General features: G+C 39.0%; 1 protein-coding gene across 2 annotated transcripts in view; it reads left to right on the forward strand.

Annotated features, from left to right (window-relative positions):
- Positions 1–17026, forward strand: part of LOC147136472 (partitioning defective 3 homolog B-like) — a 125086-nt gene that overhangs the window by 82849 nt on the left and 25211 nt on the right. For both annotated transcript variants that reach the window (XM_086052186.1, XM_086052187.1), the window contains exon 23: positions 2410–2524. In XM_086052186.1, the coding sequence (XP_085908312.1) occupies positions 2410–2524 (115 nt within the window). The remainder of the gene's footprint in view (positions 1–2409; positions 2525–17026) is intronic.

A 17026-nucleotide genomic window follows, 5' to 3' on the forward strand; every position in this document is an offset into this window, starting at 1 on the left:
TTAAATAAATAATGATATCTGATGTGTTTGAATCTATAAATGATTTGGGATTTGGCGGCTCGCTTGGCCCAATATTATTCAGTGTATCAATATTTATGATTTACAATTGATCTAAACTATTGCTATCCTCACCACATCCTTACTCATTTCATCTTTTACAGATTTTAAATGTGCATCATTAGAGGGAATCTTCTTATTTGTCATCAACCATGTAAATATTTATAGGTCTTAATGACACATTTCTTATTTAAGATTATACTTTAGCTCTATCATTCTTATACCATTACTAATGGAACAAATTTAAATATTCATATCAGCGTTATTAACAACATGTCAACTTTTCGTGACTCATTTTAAACATTCATAGAATTATTATTGGTGTGACCTAGCAAGTGCAAAGAATTTATCTCTTTCTGCAAGAGAGAGAAAAAAATGTCATTGGGCCGCAGCCTTTATTATTGCGTTAAAAATGCTCAGCCAACCCTAAAAACACAAAAAGAAATAATCTGTCTTCGTCTATAATTATGGAACTGTTTTCCATTTCTCGCAGTGATTAATGTTAGTTGTGTGATTGTTGCATGTATCTGTGGGACCATGTGGACTGCAGGGTTTTTCCTGCGTTCAAAATTGCGAGGCGGCTCCAGGTAATTTTGTGCCCGCCTCCAGTCAGAGCGATTGATATTGCTCAACACAGAGCTATTGCTTTCCCTCTGAGGCAACAACGTATTTTAACTGAAGTTGCAGCGTTCGCCACTATCGTGGCGCTGTATCAGACTTGACCAACCTGCGTCTCGCGAACCGCATGCCGCTTTTTGCCGTCCGTCCTTCCACAATATGGGCATCCATCCGGGACGGACGGAATGCCCAGCTCTGTAACTAAAGTGTATTTACTGTATTAACACTGAAAGATACATCTTGTCTCCTCTTGATTTTCCTTTTTAAAATAAGCAAAGCCCAGTGGAAAAAGCCTCACTTTTTAATTCCTGGTTGACGTCTACGTCAGCACTTCCAAATATGGGCACGCTGTTGCGCGTATGATAAAGGACTTGTCCGAACGCGGCGATTGAACAGATTACATTCGGCACGCGAGGTACCAGCTACGTGCATCTCACGCATGCACTTTGACGCAAATGTTATCGAGGGAAAAAACATTGTGTAGTGTTTCCTCAATTTGAGCCAGGAAAAACCCTGGGACTGTCTTCAACGTGGTCAACAATGCATACCAAGCATTTCCCATAGCATTGTTCTTGACATATTTGTGTCCATATGCTTCACAACACATTCTTAAGAATCTTTAAAATCATATCTTTCTGGACACTCCGTTCATTCAAGTTCAGTTCTTTGATCTTTTAAATCTCACTCACTTTCTGTCACCACTGGTGGTCTTCAAGGTTCTGTTTTAGGTACACTGCTACTAACTCTTTAAATCAATACGACACAATCTTCCTATCAATCTGTTTACAATTCAGCAGCTTGAACCCTGTTTGCGAATTACATGATTCCCGATCTTAAGCAGCTTTATTGTTTATTTTTTATCAGTCGTATCCTTGAAAGATTGTGTGCCTCACTTAAAGCACCATTCCTAATCTTCCTCTTACACTCTAAAGGCCTAGATACACCAATCCGTCGTCAGAGGTTGTTTGCCTCGTTTGATTGCGCCGTCTGTTTGGAGTAGTGAGCACCGTCGTAGCGTCGTAACTCATCATGAAGTGTCTGGTGGGCGTTTTCAGCATGTTGAATCGGCGTCGTGACATTTGGTCGCTATGATTGGCTGTTAGCTAGCAAATCAGCACCAACGGGAAATGACAAATGCGGATAAACAGTGAGCATGCCTTTGCTGCGTTAATCTTCTTACAAGTACAAGAGCGAGGGTTGACAATTTAAGTACAATATTTCACAATAACGTATCAAGAACGTAAGGGGTTCACTTCGCGTGGGAGTTCATTGTGAGCGAAGAATATAGCTGAATGCATTGTTTACGTTTTTATAATCGCCCCTGGCCAATAGATTTCCGGTTGGATTTTTCTAACCATGAGAAATAGTGACTACCGACGCTGGTATGGAAAGTTATTACATCTCACGCATGCGCAGAAGGTACTTTAATGGTCAGCGTCGCTGTCTGTCGTTGCGGTGTATTTTTCCAGCGTGACGTGCCGACAGCGGGCTCAACGCCACAGGGGGTCAGTGTCTGTCACAGTTGGCCAATGTCGGATTGGTCGATCTAGGCCTTAAGGTGTTCCTTTTCCATCCACCTCACTGATCCTTCCATCCGTCTATATAGTTTAATTGTCATTATGTTTTGTTAACATTTTCAATGTTTGAATGTTGTCCTTGAGTGATTACAAAGACACTCATAACATGTATTGTTATTATTGCTACAAGAGATTCCTGTTTCCTGTGTGTTTGCAGCAATATGGACCGAATCCAGCTGCTAAGAAAAGAATACCAGCAGGCAAAGAGAGAGGGAATGGTGCCCCCGTATGAAGAACTGGACCCTCGACGTCTAGGGCATGATAAGGACAGGGTAAGGATCTCTTCTGTAGAAACAAACATAAAGGTTTAAGCAAGTCTTCCTCTGTTTGTTATCATCATTGTGTTATTGAGCTTTTCAATATGCTCTCTCTATGAGATACAGTGAGTCATTGTGCGGGAGTCTGCAAAAGCCAGAACTGAAGCTCTTAATGTAATGTTTTTTTTGTTTTTTTTAATCCCGACACTCCAAAATGATTATTGCATTCTAACCTTATCGGAGATCAAGGTGTTTGGCTATTAGTTGAAAGGTGCATGGAGACTGCAGTCATGATACTTTACAATGGAGTGTTTCTTCATGATAGGAGTGCATTTCTCTTTCTACAGCATTGTCCTTGATCTTAAGTCTGTGTATTAATGTAAAATTTACACACTGAATAAATCATGCAACAAACAGGGTAGTGCCATAGAATAACCTCACAGATAAGGTTTTGCTACCTCGTCATCCAGCTGCTTCTGCTCAAATCACAAGATCATTGTTGCATCCTCACAGCTCCACCTCTGTGGTTGACTCAAACGTGTCTCTGGAATAACAGTACATTATCAAAGTGCTAATGAGGAATCGCCTCCCACACTGCTGTCAGGTGTCATCCAGCATTGACTTACTGTATTTTGCTTGCCAAATGTAAATACTTTTGTCTTAAAGACGCCCACAGTCTTTCTTTCAATACGATTGTTTCACCATATCACTTCATCATTGTCTTTTTATTTGCGTTATCTTGCTTTTAAATTAGTGTACAGTATAATACAGCCACTGACGGACAAGCCACTCATAGTTACATTACATCACGAATGCATGTCTGATTGTCCAGTAAAACTGTAGGTTATTGAGATGAATTGAACTGAATTGAATACTAACAAAGAATGACAATCTATTCTTAATAACTAAATCAAATCAATCCTGGAAAATACAGTATTTCATGTTGCGAGAACTATACCTGTTATTAAAGAGCGCCTCCTTTTTTTTTTTCTTTCATCGCTTTATTTCGAACATATAACTAATCAATAAAATGACCAAAAAAAAGTGTCATTCAAAGTGCATAAAAAAGACAGACATACGTTACATGCTCGAAAAGGTTTTTGTAATACTTTTCCCCTTCTGCCATATTAAAAGGCTATTCTGTATTTGGCTATATTAAAAAAATCTTGATCAGGTAATAACATGCAAGGTTTCATTTTACAATTTAATTGTACCTTCATCATTTAAATTTCACATCTGTAAATGCATTCACACTGCTATCTATGCCTACCTTACTTTAATTTAGTTCTCAAAGTAATTTGGTTTGGTTACAGCAAGGGCAACCTCCTTCCTCATGGAATCAATAGCCACACTTGACTCCAGATTAGAAAATCCTGTTATTGTTTATTCATCAGGTAGGGAGACCAATTAAAATGCCTCAGAGGCTGGCATTCATTTTCACCTTTGAGAGATTACGAATTTATTTCAATTTATGACAGATCTAATTTGTCACCCGTGGTCTCTTCTTTTTTTCTCCAACATTCCCCATGAATCTCACTCTCATCAAGAAGAAAATAAATGAGCAACAATAATAATATATACAGTACATACAAACATACATAACATTCACATATATTTGCATTTCAGACACATAGTTCATCCATGTAACTGTAAAGATAACATATTCAAAAAATATACGCATGCGCACTAATATGTACGTATTATACATTTCCATCCAGCAACTGTACTACTAACCAACATTTGCTATCTTTATCGTTATGCTAATGCTGTAAGGGGTGTTTTTTAATATATGTATTTCCAATTATGGAAGCCTGCACTAATTGTGATAATGAAGTGAGGAGGACGACTAATTCATCGAATTTGAAGTGGATGTATTAGCCATATGTTAAATTGTATTGTATATTAATTCACACATTTGGTGTCAAGTTTTTGAAAAATTGTTTAAAAAAAAAAAAGGGTCCACATATCATCGAACTCTTCAGCTTGCCCCTTTAAAATGTATATTAGCGTTTCACACATTTTTTCTTGCTTGTTCTGAAAGATTATTAGCGGAGTGATCAATGGGAATAGCTTATATGTAAAACACTTCCTGGCCTTAAATACATAATTACGGCGGTGACCGAGTGTGTCCATAATCCATGCCATAATGTGGCTGCACAAGCTACTGCCTTGCCCTCCCTTTCTAACCTCAAATCGTCGTATGTCAGTACCGTTAAAAACTGAGGATTCTTTCTACATGGCATTAGCTGAAGTACGTTTGACAGTGGCAACCGTCGGCCACAAGGTTAGCATATGTAAATTGGGATCTCTACATACATTGTGTGTTAATTTACTATTGCAAACAGAATTAGTCCTAAATTGTAAAATGTAGAAAAATCAATAAATCCTTGGTCCTGTTCCGTATGAAGGACAAGGTTTGCCTACTACTGTTTCTTTCTTTCTGTTTTCTTTTTCATTTGACAAAAGTGCTCAATTGGTACTTTTGGTACAGCTGCAGACTAAATTGGTTCTTACTGCTATCACATAACCAGCAGGGGGCTAAATGCTTTTTTTGGTGCTTTGAGTGTGAGGTGCCTATGCATTTTTCTTTTAACAATTTTGAGGCATATACGATATTGTATTTAGCTGACTTGAAGTTGAATGCAGTGGGAGGACTCTTATGTGGTTCATATGTTAGTGTGATAATCATTGCTAGTCTTTGCGCACGGATGTTGAGGCCTTTAGACAGGACCATCAGAAGTAAAAAATTGTGAGGAGGCAAATCTAACAGTCTTTGGGTGGCTTTTTGGCTTGCGACTGATGCTTGGTGATGCCGCTGCAAGTGGCTGTGCATATTCGGCGTGTTTCCAGTCTACCTTAATTTTTTGGTGAGACAGTTCTTGCATATAGCAACATCCTTTGCCAGCGTTGTTCCATCCGTTCTACTGTAAAATCCGAAATGCAGCCACACCTTTTGGATGATGCTGGCGCATCTTTTAACTTAAAGCGGAAGTCAACCCAAACATATTTTTTTCAAGAATATGTTCCCAGCAGGTCCACTTGTTGAAACACAGCATTCTGATTAATTTTGCGTTTGTGGAATATAAGTTAAGCAGCAAAATGCACTCGTTTTTTGGCCATCTCGACCTTTTTGTCTTCTGCCGACTGAAAATGACATTACAATTGCTCACAACGACCAATCACGGCAGAGCTGTTGTCTGAATCTGAGCCGTGATTGGTCATCTTCACCTGACAACTTCCGGCCGCTTCCCCGCCGCTCCTCTGCGGCGCCCCTAGTGGACCACCAAGTAATTACTCAATAAGCAATGAACAATAAAATAGCCTTTACAGCGGATGTATATTAATTTAAAATATCGATTCTTGGCAGAGGCGTATCGATAATCGATCGGAAGACAAAATATTGTGGTATGCCACCATATCGAGATATTGTCACACAGCTAGTGTGTATGACATACAATGGTGCTGGCAATACCTCTGCATTAAAAAATAAATAAATCGTTCAACCATTTTTTGTGATCGATTTTTTTTTTTTTTTTTTCTCCTTCCCCAGCCCTAACCTGTACATCACACGTTCATATTGATGACAAATGGCTGTTTCATTGACGTAGGGCTTTCGGGACACAGCACAATAGAAGATCAACATGTGCCTTTGTCACTCGTGTACTATTATAAGACGACCTTGTGTTATATCCTGTTGGTTAAGACGGAATTCCCAGTACGAAATGTAGACTGTCTTGCTTGTTTGGATGTGCTGCCAGATTTGATACAGATTTCCTTTTGGAATGAATGTGTGTGTTTCTGGGATTGTTTCTCTTCCCGTTCAAGGTTTTAGTCTTCTGAACGGTATCCAGTGTTCCTCCTCATCATTTCACTGTGTGATTCACAAATGGGGAAAATCCCAACCCGCAATTCCCATAAAATGCATATTCAGAAGAGTAAAATCCTAATGTTCTTATTTCCTTTGTCACTTCAAAGTAATTTTCATGATTTGTTTCTAAATAGATGAAATATGTTTAAATATAAGAACTGAAAACATGTGCAAAGTCTGAAAACAATTTAATACTGAATTCTTGTGCTATAGCTTTAAATTAGTTTTCGTCGTCTTAGGTGTTTGGAATTTTTGGGTGGGGCTAAAAACAAGCCCAAATTTGCACTTTACTTGGGCTTACTTTCTGGCCGGGAGTCAGCCCTCCCCCATTGATCATTGATTAAGTACTGAGTGCCGTCCTTCCATAAGTGGCTATCCAGCATCCAAGTATGTTGCAGGACCTACTATTAAAAAAAAAAGTGTGATTTATTTTCCCTAAATTACGGTACTTTATTTATAATAACTTGGCCCATTTCTACCACTACAATGTGCAGTTAGCCATCAAGCTGTGCCCACAACCTCACAAATACATAGCACTGGTGCTACAATTGTAGGCTTTATAGGTATGCCACATACCTCGAATACTACATATTTTATCAGACCTTTTATGGCCATTTGGAGGAGGACAAAATCTCTCTCATGGGAGTCAGATGCCAATCCGATAATCAATGAATCCTGCCGTGTATATACTTTTAATACAATACCATGGCAACAATTGATAATATATAAATGTTTTATAAATATGTGTTACTAAAGAGTACTGATCTACAATGTAAACATTGAAAATGGAGATACAGTATGGACACACACTATGAAACATGCCTTTTGTAAAATTTGCCAAGTGTTAAAGTTTACCATCGTCAAAGGCTTTTAACACATCTTAACCAGGTCTCCCAATAATTATGCAGGGCACTGTTGATACAGTATACTGTGTGAGTAATAGTAACTTTACAGGTGAAGTAAGATGTGGTAAGAATAAAGTCAAGTAAGTGTCTTCTTATCTTGAATTATGTTGCATGGATCAATACATTATACCACATGAATTCACTTGAACTTTCTTGAAGTAAGGGCACAGACACCAAACGCTTCTTAACATCTGCTTGTAGTTTCCTCTGATCATAAAACTCTTAGTTTACCATTTTCTCCTGGGGTAAGACCTAACTCTGTGTTACATCCGAGCCTTAGAAGGACAAGAAGAGCGTTGAAAGAGTACAAACAAGCTCAATCTAAATGGAAGCAAATGGAATCTGGTTCCTGCTAATGTCCCAGAACAGCTACTTGAATAAGAGATTGAGGGTCAAAAGATGGAAAAATACTTATTGAAAGTGGAAAGACAAATGCAAAGTGAGAATACCAATATTCCGCAGAGTAGTCTTATTCCCGTACTTATTACTTTATATTTTATTGCCTCCTTAATTGTTTTATAGTAATACTAGAAACTGTGATCGAGCATTTACTGGTTTCCATAAAATAGTATGCCTGTATGTGTGTGTCAGTGTGTGTATTTAAGATTAGCCTAGCTTCAGGTCATGGGGTTATAATCCCCAAGTCAGACAAGATGGGATCAGTGCCGACCCAGTGGACCCAGACACATTCACATGTCTGTGGCACTAACATAGACACATGCACACCCACGCCTACTGTTGAGATACATATCCTTTCCCTGTCCCAGTCAATAATAGAGATGCACTTGTGTCTGGACATTAACTGTTCATCTGTCTCCCCCTACATTTCTTCATGTGTCCCCATAGACCGAGTGCCATGAAGCCAAACCTGCTTTCATGCACGCACGCACGCACACACACAAACTGCGTCATGAGGTAATCTACAGCAAGGTTCCACAGTTATGACTGACTGAAGCAATTAGCGGATGACTCATTGTTAGGGATCTGGAGCCATTAACACTTAAATCATTCACACAAACTGTCTCGTAATACAGAGTGTTAATGCGTATGTGTGTGCGTTTGAAGCTGCAGCAGTGGTTTCCAGAAGGGGCTATATAAAAAGAATAGTCATTCAAAGCCAAATGCAGCTTCTATATAATTTGGCTGGAGAACAGTAAAAGTTGCAAATTCGGCCGTTTGATGGAAATCCCCTTATACCCACTCGCATTAACCAAGGAGAAAAAAAATGCAATAATGGCATCAATTCGAGTTATTGAAAGCACACATCTGCCATCTCCACACTGGAGTTGCCAAAACAGGTGGCTCATTCCATAGGCATCTGCAAAAGTAGTTTAACTAGGCTCAAGTTTTGCCTTAATATGATGCGACATCGCCCTTCCCTGTTAATTAAATTGGCTAATGAAAGTTTACATCCCTTTTTAAAATGTCACATTTGTGTAATGAAACAAAAAAATCATGTCAGCAAAAGACGCAAAAAAAACCTTTCCGCATTAATAAGAAAAATACTCATACTTAGAACTGAATTTACTGAAATACCTCCAGGGCAAAGAAAAAGCAGCAAAATATATGTGTATTTTTTTGGATGTCAAGTTTAGAAGATATTTATTTTCATTTTACAGTGACTTAACATTCAATCTTAGTGCACAAGCAGTGTTACAAAAGGAGTGCACGGCTAGTTGAGTGGGATTGTTAAACTTCATTTGAAGAATCCGGGCTAAGTTAAACAAAAAATGCATCAGATCACTTGGGAAATGATGGTATTGATTAATGAAACAATGTTGAACCTTTTGGGTTATACCGGTAAATGTTTGGCACAAAAACATTACAAATCACTAAAGGTCCACCATACCTTTTAATGGCAACAGCAGGGCTTTGGCACGCTTCTGATACGACTGAAGCTTTAAGGGGAAACAAATGAGAAATCTAAGTAATTTTTGCCAAAGCTTCAGATGTGATGGAAATGTGAAGATGATTACAAATGCCACACTTAAGTGAGATGACAATCCAAAGCATACATCCAAATTAACCAAAGCTGCTTCACTTAAATAGGGTGAAAAGGTTTGGAATGACCTGGCCAGAGGTCAGACATGAAATCAATTAAAAATCTTTGGCGTGACCTAAGGAGTTCTTTGCACTATTGACATAAGTCACAATCTTACAGATCTGGAGCACTTGCAAGTCGAAGTGGTCACGTATTGCCAAATAAAGATGTTTCCTTCAGATAAAATCCCACTAACTGATTAGTTTAAGGTGTTGCCCGTCATAGGACAACCACAGAATTAACTTACGTTTTTTTTTTAGTTCCATGATCCGATTATTCACTAAAATTGCAATGTAAGGGGTTCCTTCTTGGGCCAAATAACACCCCTGCACAAAGTTTTGTGTGAATTTGTTGAGTTCCTTGAGGGTTATTTAGCTAACAATCAGGCACATGACACTCAATACATAATAACCACATGATTCATGTTGAGGGGTGGGAGTTATTAAATATGTATTATCACTATAACTTTTAAGTTTAAGTTAATCATTTCTCAAGATGATTTAATACTGTTGTTTGGCATTGGGGTTTGATAATATCAAGTGTCATGCAAAGAAATGATATGCAAAAAATAATCTGGCAAGGAAAATATAGAGCGAAATGGTTCGCATTTGGGAAGTCAGGGTTAGAGTTGAAGACATCGTCTGAAAAGAGGAGTTGGATTGTGTTATTACAGAGGAATGTTAATATGATTAGTGCATGACTCTGACCATGCTGTCTGGCCCTGCTGCCTCACTGGTTTGACTGCTGAGCTTTCACAAAGCAGAATGAAAGGTTGAAAACATGCAGCGGACATATCTGAACAACCAGTAGTTTTACATTGCAAACTAAAATGTATGTCAGCTGACACACACATTCCACCAGCCATGCAGAATGAGTCAACATGTCATGAGTTATCCCTTTTAAACATGTATGACTCCCCCTAATTAGGTTTCATAAAGTTTGGGTCAAAGCTGCTCTGTGGTTGGGTGACCCATGACTACTTGACTGATTGCTGGGCCATGATCCCAAATTCGGCAGACACAATTCATCATTTCCTGACATAAATGGAAGAAACATTCTTTCCAGGATTGAATGATTTGTAATCTGTTCTGCTGTCCTTGATAATCAGGACTCATAATATGGTGCGGATAGCAAGAACTCTGTAAATATTGCGTGTATGCATTTTTGTAGATTGTTTGGTCTGCTACCTACAGTGTATTACAGATACAGTTTGTGCACCCATTTTGTGTGAACACACATTGTACAGTGATTATGAAGTAGAATCTCTATTTCTTTGGGGAACGTTGAGATGGAAAGAGGTTTTGCATGCTCTGTATCCAGGGTGCCTCTCTCCTTAACGTCATCGAAGCACTAATACTATAGTCACTCAGCCATGCTTTTTGCATGTTAAGTTCAGCTTGTGCCTTTTCCAATAAGCAGGGTTGCCACCAGTACATCACAAGCCAGGCGGCCAGTCAGGCTTCCTCTGACAGTGGGCACACACTCCCAGACCCATTCGCTACATTTCTTTAAGAAGCCGATTCCCCAAAATGTATGTCAAACTATATCATTTAAGTTTGGTGAAAGAGGCAATAAGGCTGTTATTTATGAGCACAGATGTGTTTCTAAATGAATGTACTTTTTACTTTATCTGCAGAGATATATTTTCATTATTAGCAGAGTAGTTTGTTGAAGAGGCCCAATGTTTTCCAGAGGTTGAGCTTTTAAAGGACTGAGAGCTGACTTTTTGTGTTGAGGAATTATTACTGTGACAGAACTATTATGCGTTTACATAGTTTACATTTTCCTTCGTAACATTCAGGCCACCTGTTATTAATCCATTAGATAAATTTTTTTAAGAAGCCGATTCCCCAAAATGTATTTGTCAAACTACATCATTTAAGTTTGGTGAAATGGGCAGTAAGGCTGTTATTTATGAGCACAGATGTGTTTCTAAATGAATGTACTTTTTACTTTAAAAAGGCTTTATCCGCAGGGATATATTTTCATTATTAGCAGAGTAGTTTGTTGAAGAGGCCCAATGTTTTCTAGTGGTTGAGCTTTTAAAGGGCTGTGAGCTGACTTTTTGTGTTGAGGAATTATTACTGTGACAGAACTATTATGCGTTTACATAGTTTACATTTTCCCTCGTAACATTCAGGCCCACCTGTTGTTAATCCAAGATCTACATTAAAGGCAAGTATTTCATAAAAGTGATACATTATCGATGTATTACAAATTGGATACAGAAAACTCATTTTTTGCTTATTACAGACATCAGGAGTCTCATGTCAACTTTCAATGAGAACATTTGTTTCCCGCCGCGAACTCAATGAAGATGTTACAACAGTGACAGAGAATTAAAGCCAAGTGTATCTCACCTTCTCTTTCACACTCATGCCGAGCCCTCCCTCTCCTCACTTTTATTCTATGTCCGCCCATCTGTGGGTTCAGACGAACTGAAATCTCACAGGGATTTTCATTGGCTGAGTTCCACATTGACGAGGGGAGCTAATTGGCCAGCTGGGGCCCAGCCGGTGGCATAGCAGGGCACTGGCCAAGAGACTGGTCAAGTGGCATGACACTGGTCAGGCTAGCCGTGGCACCAACCATTTGGCAGTAGCTTTTAGGAGAGGTTAAATTGTAATCGACAACTGTGTCTTTCTATGAATGTGATGCTATTCAAGTGTCTTTTTTTAAACAATAGTGGCACATAATCTTGCCCAAGTGTTCACACCCAAAATTCGAAATAAGACTTGTGGGTATTTATCCTATCTGTTCGCTAAAGATAACCTCTATCTCCCTAGTAAGCATCTGTTATTTGATCGGACGGGATGTCAGTCTTTTTTTTCTCTTTTGGCTTTTCCCTCAATTGCTATCCTCTTTAAGACTTGGCAATCCTTACATTGGCACATTTTCTCAATTATAGTGGAGTCTTGACACTACACTATCCATCCAGCTAGCCGTTATCCATACCACTTATTCTTATTATGCATGGAGCTTGGAGCTTTCCCAGCTGACCCCACACACACCACTTTATTGCAGGGATGGCACATGGAGGAAACTGGAGTCTGTGCCAAAGAATAGAACATTCAAACTCTGAAGTGAATGTCCCTAACTAACTCTTTGGTTTTGTGCATTATGCAGTTCGCTTGACATAATGTTTTTGGTTTTCCCCAGCAAAAGAATCGTTTAGCTCACATTTGTGATTGTTTGCATAGTGGGCTAATTAGTTAGCAGGATTACAAAGTAGTGCATGGACCAAGCAATTTCACATCACACAAAGGTGAAGATTTAGGAACGAGTTGCCGTTTGTGTTGCATTCAGACCACCACAGACCACCTAAATCAAAATGTGACTACGTATCCATCCATAAAGTTTGAAATCTTCTACTGAGAGCTATTCTGGTTTTTAATGTTTTTATTTTCTTGCTTTGGTGGTGAGTCTCCACAGTCAATCTTTCCTTCTCACTCTGTAATATTGGTCCACCTTTACCATTTCATTAAGTAGCAGAGTGAGTTAATCTAGAGGAAATGAGAGGTGGAGGTTAGTCACCGTGGATTAGTCTGGTCCCAGACTTCAAGCACTATTTTCCCACTCTGGAGATAATCATAGCCAGGTTAGCCAGGAAATTAAGTGACTGACTCTCGGAGACTTTCTAATCCCCATCATGCTCTCCTCTTACATTTCTGGTCCATTCCCACAACACTCATTTTTGTCTGTTCGGCTCTACCCCGCTTCATCTAGCCCGGACTGGAGCGAAGTCTGTTGCTGCAGGAGAAATCTAGATGATAAATCCTAATTTCTCGTTCCTTTCAGACATGTCAGACCACAGACAAATTGACAGTTTTTTTTTTTTTAGTAATCCGTGCAGCATACAAGGTCATGTTTAAATCATGGTGTTGGACACCGATTGCTAGATAATTTTAAACAGGAAAAAAAATTGCAATCGATTTTTGCCAGAGTGGATTTTTAGAAAGATATGAGTCAAATATTTCTTTTTCTTTTTTGGGGAGCTTTTTTTCTGTCTGTTTAACTAACTCCATGAATAACTCATCTATTGGCCTTCTGGCATTTGGGCCCGTATCTTTACTTTGTAGATGGGTCTGGCCATGAACTTCATTCACATATCAAACAAAAAGCTCACTGTAGTTGGCATTCTGCCCTCTTAAAAGGCATGTCACCCAGCACTAAAGGAAATGTTGCCTCCATTCTCCACATTTCTTTTCACTGATGTATGTGCCTAGTGTGTTATCCATTTTGCATTTGCACTGGCACATATTCACCCGTTCAAATTTTGCATAAATGTGTGATGTTTTCTCCTTGAAGAACACAATCAAGAATATTTACTTTATATACAGCTAACTTAAGTCTTGGTTGATTAGCGACTTGGCTTGGCTACAATATTTGACATTTTTTCCCAATAGAAGATGGGATTGACCAGCCTGTCTGCAGTCAACAACAGCTAAACAAAACAATATGATGCAATAGGTCAGGACTATGAAGAAAACAAAGTGTAGAAAAATGTATATGAGAAAAAGAAATGGGCACCATTACACCACCGGGCTGTAGTCAATCATCTGAACAGGTAAGAGAGCGGGGAGTGTTGCTTCCATCATATTATATCTCCATCTATCCTGTCAATGTAGACACCTGCTCCCCCGTCTCTGCATGTAGATAAGAAAAAAAATGTTCAGGTTTTTATTTGGGCTCTCTCCATGGCCATGCATTCTTTTGTCAATTTCTTTGTGACTGAAAAGTGGTAGTTGCATGTTCTCATGTGTGCTTATGCCCTAATACTTCCTGCCTGAGAGATCCAAGAAACCTCCAAGTAAAAATCCAGTAGAGATTTCTACTTTAGGAGCTGACAATACTTTTCAACCTAAGACTCACATTTCTGCTGCCTCAGCCCTCTCTTCCGCCATTCCTATATCTCTTAATTGTCCACCCTAAAACATCTACCTCACCCATACTTCCCATTTTACTACCGTTCCCTGAGTCTTGCTTGGAATTCACCTCTCTTTGTTCCCCTTAATCCTCAAAGGGGAACTTTTTGAAGTGGGAAAGTTAGGGGTGAGACTGACAGACACATTCAGGGGTGCCCATTGCTAAGTGTGTGGGGAAAAGGGGGTGGGGGGGGCAGTAGAGTAACAGGGATATACTATCTGGGTGGCAGGAAGGAAGCTTAGAGAAAAGTAAATTATCTTTCTTCACTTTTAACTGCACCTCTTCAGCTGATCCCTCTCTCTGTAGGCCTATATATTCCAGCATCACCTCTGACTCGCTTTCTTTTTCTCTGCTTATCAACTACCCACCTTGCGTTTTCAAGGACAAGCTCAGCTGTTGAGAACACTATGGTTTGGAAAAATATGTGTGCGTGAGCTTTAAACTTGTGTGTTAGTATATAGATATACAGTTCGTATCACTGCGGGTGTATTAGCTATGGTGTGTTGTGTTCATTTTTCAACAGGATTTGCAGCAGTGACTAATCCTATCTCCCGTGCTATCACCTTACCTTCCTTCTTACTACCATTTATTTTTTTCCCCCCACTGCACTTGCTTTTTCCACACTTTTGTCATTCTTTACTTGAAACAGTATTTCTGAACTTTTTTTTTTTTTTTTATTATTATTTTTTTTTTTTTCTTCATACAATAGGCTAAAAATACCCCTCCTAAAAAGCTTCATTTCGGGTAGTACTGTACAATGCAATTTTAAAACACATCCCATATTATTTTGTTCCATTTTGATGTATTTTCTTGATAAAGAGACGCCACTGACACACTTTGCATTAACCCATTAAGACTGGGAGCGCAAAACCGCATTTCTACCACCAACCCGGGAGAGCTGTTGCGTCTTTCTACCCTTAAAGCTGTGAGAGTTGTTACTTCATTTTCTTTTGTTAATGCAATTCTCCCTCTCTTAGCCAATGAAATGAATCAGAATATACACGTGACGGTGTTGTGACCCCTCGGAGGATGTTGCAAAATTTTTTAGAGCAATAACGGCCAACGCCCATTGCATCACGGGAGCTATGAAATGAGTAATGCAGTGATACAGATGCGCTTGTGGACTTTGAACCAGTGGAACCAGTTGAACGTGATATATGGTAAAATATATGTTTATACACAATGACGATATCGACGCCTATCCAACAGAATAGAGGATGGCAATTATCACTCTATTTTTAAAATTAAAAATAGTGCTTCTCTTACACTGACACTTTATTTTTACCTCTTCGATTGAAACCGTAAAGATTAATAAACTCGGGTCTGTGTGCAAGCCACATGTCTAAGGTCTCAAAATCTTTTGGAATTATGTTTCTGTCTGCTAGAGGGGCTGAGATATTAATTATTTTGTAGGTGTTGAATTTCTGGGAGAACCTCTGGTTTAAGAGGGTGATTTTTTTAGTCGCCCATAGGTTCTGGGGAGATGTTGAGCCAGGTGCTTTAGGCCTTAATGGGTTAAGTAGTATTAATTGTATTCACCAGAGACTCACCCGACTGCATGCGTTCGGAGGAATTGACCTTCTGTAGTCTTAATTGTACCACAAGTTAAATTGCTGTGACATTTAACTGTGCTCCAGTCTTAACTCATGGCCATCTATTAAGAGCATCATTGACATTTCCATGAGGTGCTATTTGTGAATAAACATGCCTGGTGTGTGTTATTAACCTAAATCTAATCTAATCTAAACAAAAATCACAAAATTGCATTTGTATCAGATGTTCATCTTTTTCCCCTGCCTCTGCTACATTTGTCTGAGATGCAGATTTTTGTTGTGTGCCATCGTCCTGCTCTACAGACTGCCACACCCCGCTGTCTCTCTAAGTGAGATTTTACAGTCCAATAGTGCAAAGTGACCTTAATGGTGTATGTCTGCTGAGATTTCATGGGCTTGTTGATCAATATCAGTGACTCAGCAATCACTTTGCCAGGTGCTGAGACTTCTGGTTTCAAAACTTCACTCAACAGCCCACGGCCTTCACTTTGCCATATAAACATGCACAGAAACACCTCCTACCACCAACAGTTTCTTAGGTGCTCTCACATACTAGATCACCACGCTTACAAGCAATGTGAAAACATTCTCTCCATTCTAAACTGAAGAATACAAAATACCACTGTAGAATATTTAAAAAAATAATACATTTGAATCTGTCTTTCCTTATATATAGTTGTGTAGAATATGCTCTTTCTGAAGAAAATATTATTATTCCTTAGCCCCGTGAGTAACTTCATTAGATGTAATGAGATAGTCATAGACTGCTAAGTTTGTACTGAGAGTTATTTCTATTAGTTTGTCCCACTCATGTATCTTAAGAAAAAAAATAAAACGTGGGACCGCTCCGTTAGCTCACCTGCTACGTACGCTATCACTACGGCTTTCTGCAGTGGCCCGGATTCGACTTCGTTCTCACTCTGCGGGACACATTTGAAACATAGGTGTATATAATGAATTGTTATCCCATTCCAGGGGACAGGGTGTTATCTTACATTTGTAGTGTTTGGAATTCAAGATAGATTTATTATTATTTTTATTTCGGCATCGTCAAAGATGCTGACTAAGCCTGATTTTTTTGTCTTTCCCTATTGAGAGTTATTTTGTTGCAAGACTTGGATAAAACAGTTGTGTTCACACAAATTCAGTGGTACAGTGGTAGGCAGACCACACCTGGACAATTACTGATCTAGAACCATGTATTTATATTTACCCAAAGAATCC

Source organism: Filicampus tigris, chromosome 14, assembly GCF_054856515.1.
Source record: "Filicampus tigris isolate MCC_2025a chromosome 14, RoL_Ftig_1.0, whole genome shotgun sequence".
NCBI lineage: Eukaryota > Metazoa > Chordata > Actinopteri > Syngnathiformes > Syngnathidae > Filicampus > Filicampus tigris.